This window comes from Acipenser ruthenus, chromosome 9 (assembly GCF_902713425.1).
Source record: "Acipenser ruthenus chromosome 9, fAciRut3.2 maternal haplotype, whole genome shotgun sequence".
NCBI classification, from domain to species: domain Eukaryota; kingdom Metazoa; phylum Chordata; class Actinopteri; order Acipenseriformes; family Acipenseridae; genus Acipenser; species Acipenser ruthenus.
The window spans coordinates 31,996,031-32,019,138 of NC_081197.1; the positions used below are offsets into that span (position 1 = coordinate 31,996,031).

At 40.5% G+C, this 23,108-nt stretch overlaps 1 protein-coding gene across 1 annotated transcript; it reads left to right on the forward strand.

Moving 5' to 3' along the window:
• The first annotated feature begins 825 nt into the window (after positions 1-825).
• Positions 826-21,580, forward strand: LOC117406350 (importin-5). The gene is made up of 26 exons (XM_034010306.3): positions 826-1,005; positions 3,623-3,703; positions 5,819-6,011; positions 7,626-7,728; positions 8,617-8,713; positions 9,386-9,490; positions 10,357-10,479; positions 10,567-10,687; positions 11,244-11,331; positions 11,696-11,802; positions 12,292-12,416; positions 12,536-12,625; positions 12,713-12,886; positions 13,147-13,365; positions 13,472-13,555; positions 14,273-14,405; positions 14,629-14,750; positions 15,581-15,677; positions 16,067-16,239; positions 16,576-16,687; positions 17,627-17,682; positions 17,840-17,962; positions 18,460-18,679; positions 19,849-20,077; positions 20,378-20,519; positions 20,804-21,580. Exons 1-26 carry the CDS (start codon positions 928-930, stop codon positions 20,888-20,890), a joined length of 3,282 nt encoding a protein of 1,093 aa, XP_033866197.1. The 5' UTR covers positions 826-927; the 3' UTR covers positions 20,891-21,580.
• The last annotated feature ends 1,528 nt before the right edge of the window (positions 21,581-23,108 follow it).

Below are 23,108 nucleotides of genomic sequence, written 5' to 3' on the forward strand. Positions count from 1 at the left end.
AGGAAGTTAATGGGGTTTGCATTGGAAAAGCTGTCACCAAAAACCTAAAACTGCCCCAACAAATATAAAAAGGTGACTAGTTTTTATAATGAAATGCAAAGAAAGAAAGTAGTAGATCGTTACATCATTAACTTTGTCGTAAATGATATCACAAACGCATTACTACATTTAAATATAAATAAGCTTAAAAGCACCTCCACTGTTTGTTTTCAAACACACTTTCCCTTTACCGTTTAACTTTTAAACAATCCGACACTTTGGGAAGTTAGCAAAAAATACTACACTGTAACTATGTGTCAAATGAAAGCACTGTTTTCTACCGATATCAAATGCCCTATTATTAGCCAAGCCAATCTCTTCTATCCACTTCTAGCAATAAGCGTATTTGTGCTGATGAAGTAAAGCTACCATTGACTCCCTTTAAAGTGTGCTAATCTCCCGCGCTTTCACTTGCAGTATTTTCGCATTACATCATCATCTCACCCAGCTTCCCGCACCACTTTACGCGCGAGGCTTTGAGGAATGAACCAATCATCCCTGGGAAGTTTATCCACATTGCCCAATCGCAAACAGAAACTAAGAACAAACTTGCCCAATCGGCGCGACAGGCCCCTGTTTGAGAAAGGATGCGTTCACGGAGATCTTTCTGCGCAGATTCTGTGAAGAATCTGACCTAATACAGCCAACCCATTGGCTACATGGTCAAATTCTGCACAGAATCTGCGCAGAATGATCACCATCAACGCGCCCAAACTCTAGAATCTGGTACAACCTTCTGAAAACGCACCCAATCACAAGGCTGCCGCGGCAGGGTGCCGTCCAATCAGCGGGTTCCCGTCGGTGTGTCCGGTGTGAGAAGTCGCTGCGCCCGCCGGTTTTCCTTTCCTCTTCCTCCAGCTATCGGTCTCTTTTTCGGATCTGATTGCAATGGCGGAGCAACAGCAGTTCTACCTCTTGCTGGGCAACCTTATGAGCCCTGACAACAACACCAGGAAGCAGTCTGAGGTACAGAATCCTTTACTAGACATTTTCACGAAGAGCTAAATAAGTAAAAGAGGTAGAAAAGCGAGATAAAAGCGGTGGGTTACACAAGCGGCCCAGCCCACGTGTGCGTGATTGAGACGAGTCTAGCACTGAGCAGAGGGGAAGTAGCTGAGCCGCTGCCTTGGGATCAGAGATGCTTTTGCTTTACGTAGTTTACTGTATACTCCGTTACAGATACATGGCTAAGAGACATGTGATTGTTTTTAGTCTTTTAAAAAGAACTGATCTTAAATTACTTTTTCTGTATGGTGGTTTGCTGTTGGAGATGGACGTGTATTACTTAGCGGGTGATGTCTTTGCAAGTGTGCAGTCAAAAAAGTTATTGAGAAGTTACTTAAATGTGTACGTATAATTATAAATCAAATTGTAATCGCACATCACTTTTGAATGATCTGGATGTAATACTATAAGGTATGATGGATGGAGGATTAATATTTGTTTATTTGTTTTAGTTTATTCTTCTTTGCTATGTGGTGTGTGTACTAATTTTAACATTCTGAACACAGTCCGTATTACAACGAGGGCTAGTGTGGAAATGTGGACAGGTGGGTGTACAGGGTGTGACAGGACAGCCACCCGGGTGATGTGGAGATCAAACCGTGCAACAAGTTGTGAGAGTGAAGTGCCAAGAATCGTTATAGAAAGATGAAAATTAAAACTAGCGACAATGAATGTGTTACTGGAGTAAAATGCAGCATTCTTTATATTCACCTTTGGTTTATTTTGCGTAATTGTTTTAATTTATGTGTATAAATACGTAGATGTGGTTATTGACACCGTTGGTAACAACTTCTCTTAAATAAAAACCATAATAAAACCAAACATTTTATTTAAATGCGAAGAAATAGGAAGATTTTATATTCGGGGAAGGTGCTTTATAAAATTAACTTCAGCATGGGGAACACACTTTTCACTGCAGCCTGTCCACAGACCTCTGAGGGTGAAGCCGACTCTTTTGTTCCCAATGTGCTGAAGTGTATGTGTTGTTTAGCTTAGTGGGGGATCCCTAGTGAATGGGTAGATTCCCGGGTCTGACCTAGCTGGATTTCTGATTGGATGGCTGCATTGAATCATTTAATCTTTTATCACAGACATCCCTTCCATGGTCAGCGCATTCTTTATTAAAGACAATGGGGTACTGATGTGCTAATGCCTGGCGAAATCCTTTTAGCAGACGGGGTGAGTTTTGCACCTCTGTCAGGAACTTTATAGTAGACAATTCTAGGGCACCATTCTCTTGCTACTTGCTAAGCTGCAGTTTTGATGTTCTTAGACTAATGCTTGATAATCAGATCCCTTTAATGTGGAGTAACTTGGCCTATACAAACTGATTAGCCACGTTGACAGTCTTTGTAATATTTACATTTTATTACTTGGTAATGTATGTCTTGTGTTGATTTGTTTTAAGGTTTTGAAGTTGTATTAGGAACAAGATGTTTATTTCCCTATAACCTCCTACATGGAGACTTCAGAAATCAAGCATGGTCTGTTCGGATTCAGTACCACTTTAGCCTAGGTCAGAAATAGAGCATTGCACAGTCACACTTTCTATTCTTTTTTTGGTAAAATCTTGTTCACATCAAATATTATAATCATAAATCAAAAATGGGGTTTATGCTTAGGATTGTATGTTATCATACAGTATCTGAAAACAAGCTTTGTCATGTACATGTAGGTAGAACAGTAAACAGTACTGGGGGAAAGACAATTTGATTTTGGTTTGGACTGGGATCAGTGATGGTGTATAGTCAGGATAGTCCCAACTAACAGTCTGTGTCTAATGTGGGATGTAGTTAGCAGCATGTCACAAGAAAAACACTAGAGGACAGCAGTGGAGTAGTGGTTAGGGCTTTGGACTCTTGACTGGACGGTTCAATCCCAGGTGGGGGACACTGCTGCTGTACCCTTGAGCAAAGTACTTTACCTAGATTGCTCCAGTAAAAACCCAACTGTATAAATGGGTAATTGTATGTAAAAATAATGTGTAAAAAATAATGTAATTGTATGTAAAAAATAATGCGATATGTTGTAACAATTGTAAGTTGTCCTGGATAAGGGAGTCTGCTAATAAATAAATAATAATAAAGTTGGAATAGTGTTGTCCATTATTGTTTAACATCACCTGCAGTGCAGAAATATACAGACAAATTGAAAAAATGCATCCTTGCGGCATAGATTTTTGAAAATGTTTGGGCTGTGGTTGGAGGCAAGGGTTTGTATGGATGGCTTTCTGTGGGCACACATCTTCCGTGCTTGGTAACTTGAATTGAACCTCATTCTTTCATATTTTAGATGGTGACTGTTTCTGTGCTCTGCATGACAAATCTCTAAAGAATCTAAGTTACGTGACGCCTCTGTTTCCTATCTAATAAAAATAATGCATGTGTTTTCTCTGCAGCTGGGGAATGGGTCTGTGAGTGACTGTCTGTTGGTCATGGCTGTGTAATTCAAGTGGAATTTAACTATCTGAGAAAGCACAGGGACTGAACTCTGTAAATGCATTGAAGTTACCATCTACTGTTCATCTATTGGACTATAAAAGGCTTCATTTTCATTTTTCATTTCTTAAAATTTTCAGGAAACCTATGAGAACATCCCTGGCCCATCCAAGATCACGTTCCTGCTTCAAGCAGTCAGGGATGCAACTGCTGCTGAGGAGGTATGAGTTGAGAAGAGTATTGTGTGGAGAGGGGGGGTGGGGCTGGCTGAGGCGGTATCAGTTGAGAAGAGTCTAGGGGCTGGCTTTAGCTCTTTTGTCACGGCAGTAACGACAGTTCATCCTTGAATAGTCTTGCTGGGAGTTGAGCCCCATTCTTTTGAGAGGCAGTGCATCTTCAGAACTTCTTTTGTAGTGTCAATCCTTTTTAAGCAAGGCTTCTAAACAAAGCTCATCATTTTTGTTCCCTGTAAGTGCTTATTCTGAGAAGGCTGGAAAGTTGTTTGTCTGCTTTATCTATACTTTGGGGTTTGTTGCAAGGGACCACAGCAACACAGATATATGTATTATACAACTGTAAATTCACCAGTTCATGGCAACTTACCTGAAAAATGATTCTTCAAATACATGCTGTCAAGGCCAAAGATGAATTGGTTGTGTCGGCTTCTCAAGCTGTGATTCAGATGTTCTGGGATGGTTTGTAAGCTATTATTGTAGTTGTATAATACAGAAGCCCAGTAACATGGAGTGACACTTCCAATACACGTTTGCAACTGCAGCCTATATTAAAATGATGCAGCAAGGTAGTTTCTAGATGGAGTCTGTCTTCTTGGTTAAAAAAAAAAAAAAATAGCAAGCAGGTTGTCCAGCTCAACCCACATTTTCAGCAAAATGCCCGATCGCTCTAAAGACAAATTGCCCCAATAACTTGAGAAGCAAGGTTTGACAGAATCCCAACATTGTGTCCAGCCAATGATGAAACCTCCTGCTTGATATTATATTGTAAAGGCATGAATCCACGGTGCACCTAACAAAGGGAACACACAGCTTGTGGTATTTAGAGCCAAAGCATACCAGTCAGGTGTGTGTTGTAATGTGCAGTTTATCACCAGTGGCTCCTTGGTATAGGTTTCTCTTTTTGAAAGCCACAAGACTTCATTCCCATGGTCTGTATTTTATGGATACACAAACAAACCTATTGCAACATAACTGAAACCTTCAAACAGCCCTGTAGTTGGGTGTAATGAAATATGCAACTCATCTAATTCCCATTAATTTACAAGCATTTACATTTGAAGTAACCTTCAAGTTCTCATGTGTACTGCTCCTCTCCCATCCTGCACCATTGTCTTTGCCAGGCGTTCTTTGATAATACATTTTCTGAGAGCTTCTTTTATTTCTGTGTTACAACCATCAGCCAAAAAGAGCTGTTTCAGGTCCGTAGACTAAGTGTTTAAAGACATTTAACACAAAGACTAGGCAGCTGCCATGTATCTAATTTACAGCCTGATTTGTATTTCACAGTTAAAGCTAAATCAGTGACTGTGTGCACTGATAACCAGACTAGTGGGAAAGCAGGTCTGTGCAGCAGGAAGACAGCCAGGCATTTGATGAACAATGCAGCTCTGGCTTTAATGTTTATTATACATTTCATTTTCCCTGATGTATCGCTCTGACATGTGTCATTGAGTTCTCAACATGACATCTGTATGTACACTGTTGTTTGATCTCAATATAAATGCACCTCTTGTATATTATACTATTACAAACCAGAGAAACAATGCAGATGTTTATTATCTTTTGAAAATTACACTAATTGAATTCTGCCAAGTCTCTACTGTGACCTGCAAGAATAGCTATTTTTAGATCACAAAAACGAGAGCATCTTGGAGTACCCAGTGACCTAACTGAAGTTGGTGCTTCTAGAACAGCTTCTTTTCTTATGAAAGAAAAAAGTAATGTTCTGAGTCTCAACATGACAGATTTAGTGTCAGCCCCAGAACACGTACACCTCTTGGGCATGATTTTAAAGACACCCGCAGCAGGTGACGACACTTTGCTCTAGAGCTTTTGTTTTATTTCTATGTGCTTGTTTAGTTCCCGAAACTGCAAATCTGCAGCATAATGTAAGGCACAGCAATACCTGATGTACAAGACTGTTGAACCGTATCTTGTGGCCCACTTGCAGTACATATTGACAGCTGTGTTGTACGGTGTCATTTGTTTGGCATTTCTAGGACACCCCCCTGTTGCAGTGGTCTATGAAGGGGACTATAGTAATGCCAGTCAGCAGTCAGTGTTCTGTCCTGTTTAAGTTGCCTTTGTGCTTCCACTTAGGCCAGGCAGATGGCCGCAGTCCTGCTACGGCGACTGCTGTCTTCTGCCTTTGACGAGGTTTACCCCACGCTTCCGGAGAACATGCAAAACGCCATCAAGACCGAACTCTTAATGGGCATCCAGACGGAGGCATCGCCGGGAATTAGGAAGAAGGTCTGTGACATCGCTGCTGAACTGGCACGGAACCTGATCGGTATGTAAACAGTACAGGATTCTGTCCAAAGTTTATTTTTTATTATTATTATTTCTGCTTGAAACTCATTTTGTTTCACTCATTTTGTTTGTATTTTATTTTTTTAAACATTATTCAATTTGTCCAAATGGTGGTGGTTCATCAAACATCATTGTATTTTTATTGAGTGATTTGAATGACAGCATTTAGATTTGCAGCTATTTAGGTCAATTGCATCAACCCCCTGTGTGTGCAGGATAAAGCAATTGATAAAGCCTTCTTAAACAGTAGGTCTGAAACGCACACAAGGGAGTCCACAGAGACTCCTCAGAGCTCAGTGTTCCTGCACATTTATACCAGTCCAACACAGTGAGTCCAGGACTAAGCAGAAATTAACTGCAGTGGAGTACATTCCTCTTCTGTTGCATACACAGTGAATTTATATATATATATATATATATATATATATATATAGTGAAGGGTTTTAGTCCTTCGGGTTCTTTTTCAGCACTTAAATGACCCAGCCACACACAAAACTTGATTTTTAAAAGCGCTGTTGCGCTATTTTTAATAAACACAAAATAAACACCTAACTCCCCTTGGAGCTCTAACTCAACTTTCAGGAACACCCTGTCTAACACGGGACAGCTAAGCTGTTTCCCCGTACTTACACAAAACACAAGTTTAACACCGCACTTACTTTTTAACTCTGGCTACTCGGAAACAGAGCACCTCTTCTGCCTCCTTCTACTCAGCAGCCTAGAACAGGCTGGCTGCTCTCTTTAAATACCCTGCACCTGGCTCTGATTTACAGTGATCACCAGGTGCAGGGGATAATTAAATAATAAAACAATTAACAAATATAATTAAACAATAATACAAAACAATTACATCAAACCAATGTGCATTTGCACATGTTTTATGCAGGGAGGATAATAACCCCCTCCCTGCTGTGTTACTATATATATATAATATATATATACACACACAGTGTGTGTATATATATATATATATATATATATATATTGAAGGAGGACACTTGGTTCTGCAGACATGAAATGACTTTCTCTTAACATTCTTCTGCTGTCTATAGGGAATACATTGTGGAAGGGACCTGGATGAGTTCCCCTGTATGTATAGTTTCCAATTAAAATACAAAGCCTCCAGCCTCGCTAGACTTGTGGAACAGCATCTGAACAAATGTATCATTAAGCTGTAACCTTTGTTCTTGCAATGTGTATGCTGGCTTGTCCCGGTGTACAGTTCAACAATACTGCTTGGGCATCACCTGCCTGCTGTAGCGCTATCTCAGAATTCCTTTGCTGCCACTGTGCTGGTTTGTCAGATTTGGCAAGGTTGTAGCTGGATTTGAGCCTCATGTCTTCTGCCTTGGAGGTGACAGTTCCCCCTGTAGAGTTTTGTATTGCTGTCACACTAACAGATAGCGTTTCTTGGCCCATATTAAGGAATTTGCAGTTTCACAGTTTATTTCTCCAAAAGAGATGTATTCACATCTCCAAACACAGTTGGAATCTTGGGCACAAGGCAGATGGAAACTATTAATTTACCGGTGTTTACATGTGACATGCAGTTATGGTATGTTAAGTTTTTTTTTCTTTCTTTTTTTTCTTAAAGATGACGATGGAAACAACCAGTGGCCAGAAGTTTTGAAATTCCTGTTTGATTCAGTCAGCTCTCAGAACGTGGGATTACGGGAGTCTGCCTTGCATATTTTCTGGTAAGTCTTTTTTTCACTTTCATAGTTTTATTTAATAAAGATTTTGTATTTACTTTTCTGTCTGTTTATTTTCAGTTATTCCACCCCTACCCTTATTAAACAGAAACAGAGATGCTGGCTTCCAGTCACTCAAGAAAGTAGTTTGTTACCCAATAATGCGTATACATTTTGACACACTACAAAAGTCTCATAGAGATTATCAATAAGTATACAGCACAACCGCTCCAAATGGTCAACAAATAAGTGAACTAGGAGCTGTGTGTAATGGTAGTGTGTTAATACCACAGGTTACTTTGTACTTTGCTTGGGTTCCATTGTTCAAGTTTCCTAATGGAGTCCTTCACTCTCTGTACTGTGTGAATCCGTGGCAGCTGGATCAGAATCTTGTTTAGGTTCTGTATTGACACCGAGTGCTTTATAAACAGAATTCAGGCATGCATGCTTCACAGTAAACCCCAAGCTTGCAACATCAGCAACAGATCAGTAGTTTTGAATGTAGTTTTGTATTCAAAAGATCTGTAGCCATCAACTGGGTAAACAATCTAATTGGCATTTACAACAAATCTTGTATCTCGGATTCAGTAGGTGCTCTGTTTTTTAATAACATTTGGATCAAATATATATTTACATACAGTAATCCATCACGTATCCGCCCATCACATATCCACCCTAGCTGTTTATCCACCATGATCAAGTTTTCATACACTGTTGTATGTGACCCGTGCGCTGCCCTGCTGGTAGCATCATGTGAGCTGTTCGGTGTGTTATGTAAATAAATCCTGTTAAAATACGTGACGGATTACTGTGTGTATTGTATGTGTGTGTATTTTTTGTATATATATTTTTATTTATTTTTATTTGGTTATTTATTTTTACTCTCCCATTTAGGAATTTCCCTGGAATTTTTGGAAATCAGCAGCAGCATTACCTGGAGGTTATTAAACGTATGCTGGTTCAGTGCATGCAGGATCAAGAACACCCACCGGTGAGGATCGAGTTCCCCCTGTGTGTGTGTGTGTGTGAGTGAGTGAGAATATATCTCTTGCCTTGCATACAAGTTCTGTGGGACGTGGAACAGTTCTAGATATTGCGTGTATTGTATTTTAAACCGTAGACCCTACTAAATGGTGTATTGTTAAAAGTGAATTCTGTAAATTAGTAGTTCATAGTTTTGCATGCTCCATGAAAAGGTAATTGGTACTTTTTTGATTAATGGTGAGAGGTGTTCCAAATAATGGATTTAACTTTTTTTTTTTTTTTTTTTTTTTTAAATACACAAAAATCCTTACATGGCATTAATTGTGCATTTCACTTTAATGAAAAAATACATGGGCAACAAATCTGGCCTTTTTAACCAATTCAGTCCCTCTCCAAGATATGCCCCTTGCAAAAATGTGGCATTTTGTTTCTTCTCCCTCAAAATACATCTTTTTAAACCCAAGAATTCACTAGAATTTGAGTGGGCCGTTTATCTGGCACTCTCAAATGAAGGCTCAGCAACAATGCTTCCACTTGACTGCTAGGAGGGAAGTGAAGACGAAACCACTAATAACGATAGGTTCCCTGTTCATTTGTATCGTCTACGGCCGTTTTTAAATAAGGTTCCCTTGCTGCTGTGCTGGTCATTTTGTTAATTCAGTTTCACTGTCTTTGTTAGATCCGGACTCTGGCTGCAAGGGCAGCAGCTTCCTTTGTTCTATCCAATGAAAGCAACACACCCCTCTTAAAGCACTTTGCTGACTTGCTGCCCGGTGTCCTGCAGGTAAGAACAAAGCCGATACCCGTGAGTAATGCGCAGTACGAAAAAGCCAAATCAAGTGGGACATGTGCGTTCTTATCTAATCTTACTGACGGTGTCTCCCGGTGGCACAGCATTGCCACGCACCGTCTGGGAAGTTGATAAATCGCAAGCGTGTCAAGGGCACCTCCAGACAGGATTTGTAATCTTTGTTGGTACAGATATAGTTGACACATTAAGCCATCCTTTTATAAATATAATTTGTCCAAAAAAATGAATTGACCAGTTCTCTTCTAGAGTTTTGTTGTGCTGAGACATCCTAATAACTGGTCAAATCAAATAACCGCTTTAGAAACTCTTTAGAAACTAAGTGAACATGGGGAGTGGGGAGTAAACACAATATTAGTCTCCATGGGGTGTTTTGTCTTTTATTGGTAGAAATATAAAATCAGATACCCTGATTGGTTTTTATTTTTATATATATATAAAGTGTGGCATCCTTTGGTTTGTAGTTAATTCACTATGGTAAAGTAAGGCCTTCACAACTTACTTCTGGGATTTTTTCAACTTTAATAGTGTTACATATAATCGCTTTGATAGTGTTTTGCAAATAAATGAATATTCAAATGCTTGTTTGAATCTTGAACGGATCTGAATTTGAAAATTACATTCATGTCCCTGCACTAATTGAATGCATCATCTCAACTGTAAAGTACTATATTAGGGTTCCTCTCAAGAACATATCATTAATTATTGGTGTTGATAGAAAAGCACCTTGCATTTATACTTGAAATAATGTTCCATTTTACTTTTTATTGCTGAAAGCCTGGTCCTCCTGTTTGTTGCAGAAATGTGTCAATACTTAAGTACATGTTTCTTTTACCCTGAAGGCCGTAAATGAATCCTGTTACCAAAACGATGACTCTGTGCTGAAGGCGTTGGTGGAGATTGCTGACACCGCCCCCAAGTATCTGCGGCCCAACTTGGAGGCCACTTTACAGCTCAGTCTCAAGGTGAGCGGTCTTGGATTAATATGCAGATACTTGCTGGTGCCGTGCCCTGCTGCATTCCCTTTATTCTATGTATTTGTATGTTTCCAGCTGTGTGCAGACACCAGTTTGAGTAACATGCAGCGCCAGCTGGCCCTGGAGGTCATTGTCACTCTCTCCGAGACTGGCTCTGCCATGCTGAGAAAACACACGAACCTTGTGGAACAGAGTAGTAAGTATAAGACTTCTATAAGGGCTTGTCAAACCCCAGCTGCTGATAACACACATTGATTGAAATTCTGCCAGAAAAAGTGTTGCACTGATAAAAGGGTAACAGCACAAATTTGTATTATGGTACACGCAGGTTACGATGCTACGTGTTTTATGATGGACTTGCATTGGTAGAAAGTTATATATACCAACTAATAGATGACATTTATTCATTGTTTAAGAATCTGATGTGGACGACACGCACCTTTTTGCCTTGTAGTTTATTTGGCCAGGTGTCTCGTCACCCCTACCTCTTGCATTACAATACGTCATGTAAAAGAATGTACATACGATGCTTAATAGATATAGAATAATAGTTGTTACCAATGCTTCTTTCTCCTTGGCCATATCCCTGATACAGAGATTTTTCACATACCACCTCCACTTTGTTTACAAACTGTTGCATCAGCGATGCCATTCCCTTTACTTCATGCTCCCGGTCTAGTTGATGGTTATCAGGAATACAGTATCAGTACTGAAAAATTGAATGGTTTTACATTATTGTCTTATCTCTTTAGTTCCACAGATGTTGGCAATGATGGTTGATTTGGAGGAAGATGAAGAGTGGGCCATGGCTGATGAACTTGAAGATGATGATTTTGACAGGTGTGTGAATTCTTAACGGCATATCGGATGTATGACCAGAGGCATATATGCCCAGTGGAGTAGGATGCATGTTTGAATATAAATGATTATTTAGGCTCTGTGCAAAGCTTTATTAATAATAATAATAAAAATAATAATAATAATAATAATAATAATAATAATAATAATAATAAATAATAATAAGCAATTTTAACTATTTATATGTGAAAGGAAAATGTTGACGTTGAGGCTCCTATTTGTGTGCAAATCGGGTTTTTGTTGCAAATAGTGTGGTTCAGTTTTCTCACAGTAAATGAGTCTCTGTTGTTTTTTTTTTTTTTTCTCCTTGTCTTTTCTGTTAAAACTCCTCCTGACTCCCCCACAGCAATGCAGTGGCTGGGGAGAGTGCACTGGACAGAGTAGCCTGTGGTCTGGGTGGGAAGATTGTACTTCCTATGATCAAAGCACACATCATGCAGATGCTGCAGAATCGTAAGTGCATTGCTATAGTTTTTGTCTGAATAAAAAGGTCCTTTTGTACTAAAGAATAAAAAGGCACTGTTTTGAAGACTGGCCATAGTGTTAATCCTGGTGTTTTAGCTAAATTGTAATACATATTTTAATTGTCTGCCCTGGTTACTCTAATAAATTGTAAAATACAAAAAAAACAACACCCGTCTTGCAAGACTCTTAGAGTTTATATAATTACATATAGAGATTTTCTAGTTTCTAGTTGGTTATCCGTTTGCATGCAAGAACTGTAGTTCTTCACTCCCACTGGCAAGTTGAATCTCAATTGGCGTCTGATCTGCATTGTATTTGTGGTTTTTTAACATAGCTGTTAGTTTCTAAAGGAGTATTGTTAGAACTGTCAAGTACTCAAGTTATTAGAATTTTTTAGGTGGTGGATAGTGAAGAGAACGCTCCCTCTAAACAGTACTTTTGTTCATAGCATGAAATGGTCTTTGTTCCTTCTTGCAGCTGATTGGAAGTACAGGCATGCTGGACTAATGGCGCTCTCGGCCATCGGTGAAGGCTGCCACCAGCAGATGGAGGCCATCCTCGTGGAAATAGTCAATTTTGTATTGCTGTTCTGCCAAGATCCTGTAAGTTTTCAGCGAACCCCAAAACTAATTACATGATTGAAAGAATGACGTCTAATGTAACCTGAAAGTTGCTTTTTTAAAAAAAAATAAAAATAAATATGTATTCTTATTTATTTCAGCATCCAAGAGTGAGATATGCGGCTTGCAATGCAGTTGGGCAAATGGCCACAGACTTTGCCCCCACCTTCCAAAAGAAATTCCACGATAGGGTGGGTATGGAGGTGAATGACTGCTGCTAGTCAGACCTGAGATGAAGGATCCTATGAATGATGCCCCTGGTTTGTGTGTGTTCGCAGGTGATCTCTTCCCTGTTGCAAACCATGGAAGACCAGGCCAATCCCCGGGTTCAGGCACACGCAGCAGCTGCTCTTATAAACTTCACTGAAGACTGTCCCAAATCTCTGCTCATTCCATACCTGGACAGCCTCGTTAAAAACCTGCATGTCATCATGGTTGCAAAACTGCAGGAGGTAAGATGACCTTGAAAGGCTTAGAAATGGTACTACTTTAACTTTTTTTTTGTAAACTAAGAGTTATTAGGCTTATGAAAGAAATGCATGAATACAGTGCTCCATTGAAGTATGCTGGTGTATGGGTTGAGTTCTGGTACGAAGGGAACAGTACTACCACCTCCTATTTGAATTAGGACTCTCTCCAACTATGCTTCATGTAGAATTGAGTGGAAAGTAAAATGTTGTTTTTGCATTGCCTCTTTTCTCTGGTCTTCAAGCTGATCCAGAAGGGTACCAAGCTGGTGCTGGAGCAGGTGGTGACCTCCATCGCCTCGGTGGCAGACACCGCAGAGGAGAAGTTTGTCCCCTATTATGACCTCTTCATGCCGTCCCTGAAGCACATTGTGGAGAACGCTGTGCAGAAGGAGCTCCGGCTTCTCCGTGGAAAAACCATCGAGTGCATCAGCCTTATAGGCCTCGCTGTCGGGAAAGATAAGGTAAACTGGGAAAACTGAGGTAGATCTTCAGTCCAAAACGCCATGCAGTACATCTGTGTGAAGCAGACTGCCTCAATCACTTCCCCCACCTGTTTTATAATTGCAGTTCATGCCAGACGCCTCCGAGGTGATGCAGCTCTTGTTGAAGACACAGACTGATTTCAATGACCTGGAGGATGATGACCCACAGGTGAGGCTGCATAGCAGTGAAGCTATTTTAAAGGCTTCTGTTTTAATGGGATAAAATCCAATCCAATAGATTTCATTGTCAGGGTTAAGCAAGTGTGGGAGTTGAACAAAGTAGGTTATTTTTGTTTATATAATGGTGTGTACTTGCCTTATTAAGCAACTGCACTCTGTTTCACAAACTCTCTTGTGCTCACTACAAAGCTGTATTTCTTCTCTTCCATCCAAAGCAGCTTTTGTAAAGCATAGCAAAATCTGCCAGTTTTTTTGCCCTTGTGAGACTTTTAGCATGGCAGAGTGACCACAGCATTGGCTGACATACGGCCGTAGTCCTGGTAACGTTAAGCATGAAGTACTGGGAACAGATCTGCATCCTTTAATTTCCTATGCCTTTTTTTTTTCTTCTTTTACACTTGAATGATTTTTATTCTTGCAGGTTTAAAACTGTCCCCAGGGTGAACAGTTTAGTGCCGTTAAGATTTTAAATGTGAATCCACTGTATGGCTTCTGCTATAGTGTGTACTAACCCGTTGCACTATTTTGACCCATGGTGTGCGGTTTACAAACAATTACAAAGTCACCATGGACGGATTAGTTTTTTGCTTAGCAATTTAAACATTGACAGAACTAGATTCCACCATTGGAAAGATGCAAACTTAAAAGGAGGAACATAACTCAAAATCAGGTGGAGTTAACCTTTTGGATCTTTGTCTTTTCTTAGATATCTTACATGATTTCAGCCTGGGCCAGAATGTGCAAGATCCTTGGCAAAGAATTCCAGCAGTACCTCCCTGTTGTGATGGGGCCGCTGATGAAAACCGCTTCCATTAAACCAGAGGTGGCCCTTTTAGACAGTGAGTATCAATTGTAATATCAAGGTTCTTCCATAACGTTAAACACTCATTCATAGAGAGACAGCAGTACTAAAAAAAAAAGAAAAAAGGCTATAAAAGTACAGATTTGGATGCGTCATTTTGATGCTTTGACATGTGTAAAGACAGAGGGTAAATAATTGGCTTTTTTGTGTGTTTTAAAACCCATTTAATTTCTTCCTGTACCTCTTTCGCTTCCTCCCAGCCCAAGACATGGAGAACATGAGTGAGGATGATGGATGGGAGTTTGTGAACTTGGGAGACCAGCAAAGCTTTGGAATCAAGACCGCAGGGCTGGAGGAGAAAGCAACTGCATGCCAGATGCTGGTGAGATGCTGCAGTATGCTTGGTAGCAGCAGATGGCTGCAGCGCGCTTGGTAGCAGCAGATGGCTGCAGCGCGCTTGGTAGCAGCAGATGGCTGCAGCGTGCTTGGTAGCAGCAGATGGCTGCAGCGCGCTTGGTAGCAGCAGATGGCTGCAGCGCGCTTGGTAGCAGCAGATGGGTGCAGCGCGCTTGGTAGCAGCAGATGGCTGCAGCACGCTTGGTAGTAGCAGATGGCTGCAGCGCACTTGGTAGCAGTAGATGGCTGCAGCGCGCTTGGTAGCAGCAGCGCGCTTGTTAGCAGCAGATGGCTGCAGCGCGCTTGTTAGCAGCAGATGGCTGCAGCGCGCTTGTTAGCAGCAGATGGCTGCAGCGCGCTTGTTAGCAGCAGATGGCTGCAGCGCGCTTGTTAGATGGCTGCAGCGCGCTTGTTAGATGGCTGCAGCGCGCTTGGTAGCAGCAGATGGCTGCAGCGCGCTTGGTAGCAGCAGATGGCTGCAGCGCGCTTGTTAGCAGCAGATCTGTGCGATGATGTGAAAGCGTTCACCTCTGTGTCCATGGATCAGTGCCAGACCAAGCTGTGCCAATCAAGTCACATCCCTAGTTGACCTATGAAGAGGACTGGCTGTGATTTGCTTTCTCCCTGATGGATACATTTCCATTTCAAGAAGCTACTTTCACAGCTTGTACCTTTTTTATTAGAACGCAATGAGACCTAACCCAATGTTAAACAGTGAGTGAGGAAGTTGGGATTTGGACCAGGGTCTGTTTGTTTAATCACTAGTAAATGCCTCCATGCTAACTTGTGGATTTATTTTTCCCTCCTTCTTCCTAGGTATGCTATGCCAAAGAACTGAAGGAAGGATTTGTGGAATACACAGAGCAAGTTGTGAAACTGATGGTCCCTTTGCTAAAGTTTTATTTCCATGATGATATCCTTTACAGTGCATCCCAGTAGAAAAAAACAAATGTTCAGCTTGTAAGTATAGTTATTTTTGTCTGACATTGCAGGAGAATGACATTTATTGTATGCATAAAAACACATCCTGTTTAACAGTGGATACCTGGTATGTTGCCTCAAAACAGCAGTTCTAGTTTAATGTTGTTTTGAGTTGCCAGCCTTGCCAAGAAAGTAGTCCCTAATTTTACAAAGTCAAGGTCCACAGTGGAAACACCAAATTAAAGAGTACTGTTTTCCTGCCACATTTGTTTTATTATCTGGGCAAATCTGCAAGCCATTCAGTGTGATGTGCCATGAACATTCTTCCCCAGGGGATGCTTAGCCTTGGTTGTTTGTTGTAGTTTTCCTTCACCCTTAAACGTGTCCGTGTAGCAGCAGCAGAGTCCATGCCGCTGCTGTTAGACTGTGCGAGAGTGCGGGGCCCCGAGTACCTCACTCAAATGTGGCACTTCATGTGCGACGCCCTCATCAAGGCAATTGGAACCGAACCCGATTCAGACGTCCTGTCTGAAATCATGCACTCTTTTGCAAAGGTAAAGTTTATCCACTTTTTAGTTTAAATTCAACAGTCGATAATAAGCCTAAAATAAACGTTTGGAGAAAAGGCAGTCGTGTTCACCATCTAGAATGTAACGGCTACAATCTGTGCTTAAGGGGCCACATTTTGAAGAGAAACTTAAAATGAAACACTAAAATCAGTTTTATTTATATAATAAATGGAATCATGCTTTCATTTATACATGTCGGATGAAGGGGGTGGTAGTCCTTTTGCAGCCACTGAAAAGACCATTAATCATTGAACGCAGTTAAATTAATTCTTAAAGGTGGCAATGAAGCTTGTGAAAATAAACTTTTTAATAATTCTGTAGTGCATCGAGTTAATGGGAGATGGCTGCATTAACAATGAACACTTCGAAGAGCTCGGTGGAATCCTGAAAGGGAAACTGGAGGAGCACTTTAAAAATCAAGAGTTAAGACAAGGTAAACTGTTATGACAATGCTTATTTCTGGGGGGGTGGCTTAGATCGCATCAAAAACTGGTATTTGCACAGATGTATCACTGTATTGTGGATGTCAAACTTTGTGTTTTGGTTGGGCAAAAAACAACTTTGTTTTGAGAATTTCTTGCACAAGTACTGGGGGGTGTGTCATTTTCCATAGTCCTGTCATTTAACCCTTTGCGGTCCATTTATTCAGCGCGTCTCGGGCGCGTCAGGTCCAATTTATTTTCACACGCGCAGTTTATTTTAGACGCGCTGTTTAAAAGTTTTTTTTTTTCCCACAGTAAAACAGGTTTAAAAGGCACTGCATATCAACAGGACACTCAGTACTGCATCTCCAGCCTCGCCCCACCCCTTGTTCGCTATATTTTGTACATACCTCGTAATAGTAGTACATACCGATAAATAATCTCCTGATCACTCGTTTTGTCACCAAACTCCTCAATAATGCGATCCAAGTCGTTATTTTATTACTATAACATCTAAAAAAAGGTCTGCAAATGTCTGTGATGTTCTCTGAGCGCTGGATGCGGAAGCAGCTATCTTGTTTGTTTATGTCCGTGTTATCTATGTGGTATTCATGAGATACGCCCTTTTTTTGGGGGGGGGGGGGGGGCTTCTCTCTGCTCCTATCGGTCTCACTCGGCCATTGAATGGTTTTCTCGGCTTTTTCCGGAGAAAAAACGACTAGAGACCTGTTTTTTGCATCTTTTTGATGATGTCAGACAGGGTCCGACATTGGACCGGAAAGGGAAAATTACGATGTCAGACCTCCGCAAAGGGTTAATTGCGCTTGGGTGTTTGTTATGAGTTCTAGTCAACATTTTGCCAACAGATCATCTCCTTTGCTGTGTCTTATTTGTACAGTATCCTTGTGGTTTGAATCCCAATTAATTACATGCTTTAAATTTGTCATTAGCCAAAAGGCAAGATGAAGATTATGATGAACAAGTCGAAGAAAGTTTACAGGATGAGGTACATTTAAAATTCGATTCCATATTACAGTTCTCCACTCCTGGGAGAGCCTTGCCTATTTCTGTCAATGATGAATGCCTCGTGTGCAGTGAATGCTTTCAAAAGAACACTTCAGTCCGAAGCTGACATATCTTATGTTTCTCATTTTATATTTCAGGATGATAATGATGTGTACATATTGACAAAAGTCTCAGACATTCTACATTCTGTATTCAGTAGCTACAAAGAGAAGGTGCTGCCCTGGTTTGAACAGCTGTTACAGTTAATAGTCAATCTTATTGTAAGTATTTCAGAATTCAAATCATTAAATGTACCTGTGGCCTTGAAAGATGAGAGGCTTTGAAATGAACATGAATCCAGACTTGCGTTTCATAGTTTAATAAGCTTTTGAAGGTTGGTGGAAACGTCATGAAATAGAAGATTAATTAATTCTTCTTCTTCATTTCTTAGCAGACACCCTTATCCAGGGCGACTTACAATTGTTACAAGATATCACATTATTTTTACATACAATTACATTATTTTGTTAATTACCATTACCATGTTAATGGCTTGCAGCCTTGTTAAACCAATAGCAAGACCAAAATTAATGTATCCAGACTGATTGTGGGTCAATTGCACATTAAAAACAGGTTTCGCTGCCGCATTGGTCTACCCTCTGGAAACATCAACGATGCAGATCTTCACTTATCAGACTTTATACTTACAAACCCCGTGTTCTGATCTGAGACTCCCTTTTCTGGATTTGTTTATAAAACCTGCCCTGTTTCATTGCAGTGCCCTCACAGGCCTTGGCCAGACAGACAGTGGGGTCTTTGCATATTCGATGATGTTGTTGAGCACTGCAGCCCAGCATCCTTTAAATATGCAGAATACTTCATACGACCCGTGTTGCAGTCACTGTGTGACAGCAGCCCAGAGGTGAGACAAGCTGCAGCCTATGGAATTGGTGTCATGGCACAGTTTGGAGGAGATAATTACATACCCTTTTGTACAGGTACAGTATCTTGGTAAAACTATACATAAATATGCACGCACGCAAACAAAAATATTGACATCCTAAACTTAATATAAGATCATTCAAGAAAACATGTTTAATACAAGCATTTAGTGAACATTAGCCACTAATTCATATGACAAGGACCAAAATACACAATTTCTGCTAGTTTAACAAATCTTTATAAAAATGTTTTTAAAAAGCACTTCCATGGGCTCCCGAGTGGCGCATCCAGTAAAGGCGCCCTGCGTAGAGTGCAGGATGTTCCCTATAGTCTGGACGTCGCGAGTTCGAATCCAGGCTATTCCTTTGCCGACCGAGGACGGGAGTTTCCAGGGGGCGGCGCTCAATTGGCAGAGCGCCGCCCAGGGGGAGGGAGGGTTAGGTCGGCCAGGGTGTCCTCGGCTCACCGCGCAACAGCGACCCCTGTAGTCTAGCCGGGCGCCTGTGGGCTTGTCTGTAAGCTGCCCGAGAGCTGCGTTGTCCTCCGATGCTGTAGCTCTTGGGTGGCTGCATGGTGAGTCCGCAGTGTGAAAAAAAGCGGTCGGCTGACGGCACACACTTCGGAGGACAGTGTGTGTTCGTCTTCGCCCTCCCGAGTCAGCGCAGGGGTGGTAGCAGTGAGCTGAGCATAAAAAAATAATTGGCCATTCCAAATTGGGAGAAAATAATAAAAAATAATTGGCAACGACTAAATTTAAAAAAAAAAAAAAAAAGCACTTCCAAATATTTGTTCATGACAAACGTATTGGCACCTGTACATTAAAATTGAATAGAACTAACTTTATATATAGATTGAAAAACCATTACACAGTAACGAAGCTGCATTATAAAGTCAATAGCCAGAAGGGTAATTATTTGTGAATGTTTTGCCAACACAGCAGATGATGGTCAAGACAAAGGAGACAAATTCACGTTTGAGAAAAGCACTCCTCACAAACTGCAACAAAGGAAATGGCTACAGAACATTATCAAAGAAATATGGAATACCAAAATTCACAATCTGTGCACCACAAAACAAATTCAACTGAAACGCTTGAAAGAAGTGTGTGTATGTAACAGCAGCGTGTATTTAAACCAAATGCATTACACTTTTCAGTGAAATGTAGGGATCCCTAGATGAACATGGTTATCTTCATTTTCTGTATTATGGTACATTTTCCATATAGAGGCCATACCACTGCTGGTAGGAGTGATCCAGGCTGCAGATTCCAAAGCCAAAGAAAATGTGAACGCAACAGAGAACTGCATCTCAGCAGTGGGGAAGGTTATGAAGTACAGGCCTGAATGTGTGAACGTCAGTGAGGTCCTTCCTCACTGGCTGTCGTGGCTGCCGTTGAACGAAGACAAGGAGGAAGCTGTTCACACCTTCAATTTCTTGTGTGACCTTCTTGAAAAGTAAGGGGATTTTTTTTTTGGATGAGCTGAAATGTATTTACTAACATTTACAAGCAGCTTCTGACGGAACATAATACTCTCAAAAATGCTGTAAAGAAGAAAATACGCAGAAAAATGTTATGCCAAGAATATGTATATGTAGTTCATGTGATAGGATTCCTAATTTGTTGTGATTTTGAGGCTGATTTTGTTTATTGGTTGTGTTGTAGAAAAGCATATGGAAGTGTTCCTCTCTGCTCGCCAAGAGGGAGTGTGTGTAGTTTAAACTGAACCTATTTCTTTCCTTTTTTATACAATCAGCAACAACCCTATTGTCCTTGGACCTGACAATTCCAACTTGCCCAAACTTTTCGCAATTATCGCTGATGGTGTTGTCAGTGAATCTGTTAAACATGAAGATGGATGTAGCAAACGGCTGGCAAATGTTGTTCGTCAAGTACAGGTTAGTAAGGATAATTAAAAGGCTGGCTTGGATATTCTTGTAATAGACATTTTTCTCATTCAAAGTAAACTACAGTATATCTGGTTAACAAACAAATAATAAAGGCAAAACTCAATGTACAATTCTGAAAATCCCTGGTTGAATTTAAACTTAGAGCTTGGGGTGTCCTGGCTGTACTGTTGTATCCAAGTTTGAGTGGGTTATTTTCCGTTTTCAAAAAATTAATTTGCCCTTAAAAATAAGACAAGTTTGAACAGTAATATTTTTTTCCCCTGATTTTGCAGGTCTCTGGAGGACTCTGGACAGGGTGCATGTCAACGCTGAATGAAGCACAACAGAAAGCTATACAGGACCTGCTGAACACTGCTTGAAAGGCCTTAACATTTATTCAGCCAGCAAATTTAGCTCCTGATAATCCATCCTATCCCCTGTTTGAGCGACAAAGAAAAAAAAAACTGTAGTGTGTGTTGAGCACTTCTGCAGATCACAGACAGCATCATCAGGCAGTTGTGTGGTACAGGTCTCTGTGTGTGTGTGTGCGTGCATGCGTGCGTGTTAATGGATTCCTGTCTTGGAGAGTGTCTCAGTAAAACCATCCTACAGCCCTGACACAGAGTATTTTTCTATCCAAATGCCACGTAAAAGCGTGGCTAAAGGGAGAATTTTGGGGGGGGGGGGGGGGGGGTGTGGGTGGATTAAATGTTATTGTTAGGCAGAATAGAATCAATTCACCAGGTCAGTTACTCAGAGCTAGGTGTGCAATAAAACAAATGCAAGCATTTCTAGTAATCTAGTGTTAACCATACTAATAGGAGCGAGTGACATTTTAGGGTAGAGTTAAGCTTCCTCTACCAAGTGCAGCAGTTAGTTAGGGTGGGTAAAGGTCTTGAGCATGAAGATCCATCATGATGTCACTGTTCTGTTTTTAAATCAAAGTGAAAGGGTTGAAGTACGGTGCCGCAGTGTAGAAAGCTGTGCGGCGGCTTGGAGAAAATGCTCAATGTGGAAATGTACCTCATTCACTCCTCCAGTTAATAAACAGTGGTTGAAAAAACACCCAAGAGGTTGGTGTCTGTGTCATAATATTATTATTATTATTATTATTATGTAGAACAAAAAAATATTGGTTTGTTGTACAGTACATTTTTTTCTGACTGTTTCCATGTATGCAGGTGCTGCAAAATGGGACTACATTCTGCACAATCTCTTTAAACAATAAAGGTATATTACTGTACACCATGGTGGGGTGGAGGCTGCCAATGGCCTGGCAGTCTCTTGTAGGCTGTAGAAATATCCAATTTCTTTAATGTGAAGGACTAACAGATAGGTTGATTGACTGAGATCTTCTTAGTGGCTGGGAATTATGTTTTGAATAATGACTGGTTTTCCTTTTGTGCAGTAATTGCGCAGTAATCAAGTTTTTAAATTAGTAAATGAATGATTCAAGCCAAGTGTTAAAGAGAGGAGTTTGGACAGTTGCAAACGCTTGTGGTATGTGGCACATGCTTTGAAGTAAATGGGCTGCCACTCACATGACTGATTAATGGCAGCAGTAATCCTTGTGCATTAAATCTGCGCTGTTCTGCCTGCTTACTGATGCGCTACAAATAACAATCTTAAGGTTGTTGTTTATCGTTTTTTTTTTCCCCCCTCAAATTAAAATGACAAAGTTATCGGTGGTGGAGCAATAGCAGGTACAGCTACACACGGGCCCACGCACTCGGAGGGCCCCGGAGGTGTTCGAAAGTTTTTATTTATTTATTTTTTAACAATGATAATATCCTTTGCATTTATATTTGCACATGTTACACATTTGTATAACTAGCTGCTGGTGTGCGGTGCCAGTAATTCAGATGGTATCCTCCCTCATTTCAACAGGTATTGCTATTGTCTTAATTATCCTAACTTTTACGAGGCACGTCTTCATGGAAGGTTTTGGGGTACTATTCGGCACAAACATTTGCAGTTATATTCTGTGTTCACGATTCATCCTGTAGTTTAGATGGAAGCTGTTGGGTGCTGCTGTGGGCACCAAAATAAACTACAGCAAATCAGCATGTCTGCATTTCTGATTTAAAAATAATAAAAACGTGAGACAATTTCTGCAAATGTCTGTGCAGAATTGTGAATTCTGTAATAATTTCTGTGATCGCAGAATTGGGGAATCCTGGTTGGGTTAGTGATTAAACCTGTCTGTTTATGATTTAAGAATAGTGTAGTGTTGTATGTAAAGATGTACGCAGAATAAAATAAATAGGTGAGTAGAAAACGTTCTTATTACGTACTGTTTCATACATGCTAACATTCTGACAATTAAATATAGTTAAATTGAACACTTGATTTGGTATGTTTGATGTTTATAAATATACATGGTAGGTGTCACATGTTTGCACAGGAAAAAAAAAAACAAGGACACAAAAAACTGGCAAAGATTAGCACATCCCTGCAGACCACAAGCACCAGCAGCTGCATCCACGCAGAGAATTGTGATTGAACGTTTTGAAGTTACACCAATTATACAAAGTCAGTAAGCCATTTGCTGCCTAATTTGGAGAAGAAAAAAAAAAAATACACCATACTTACGATGGG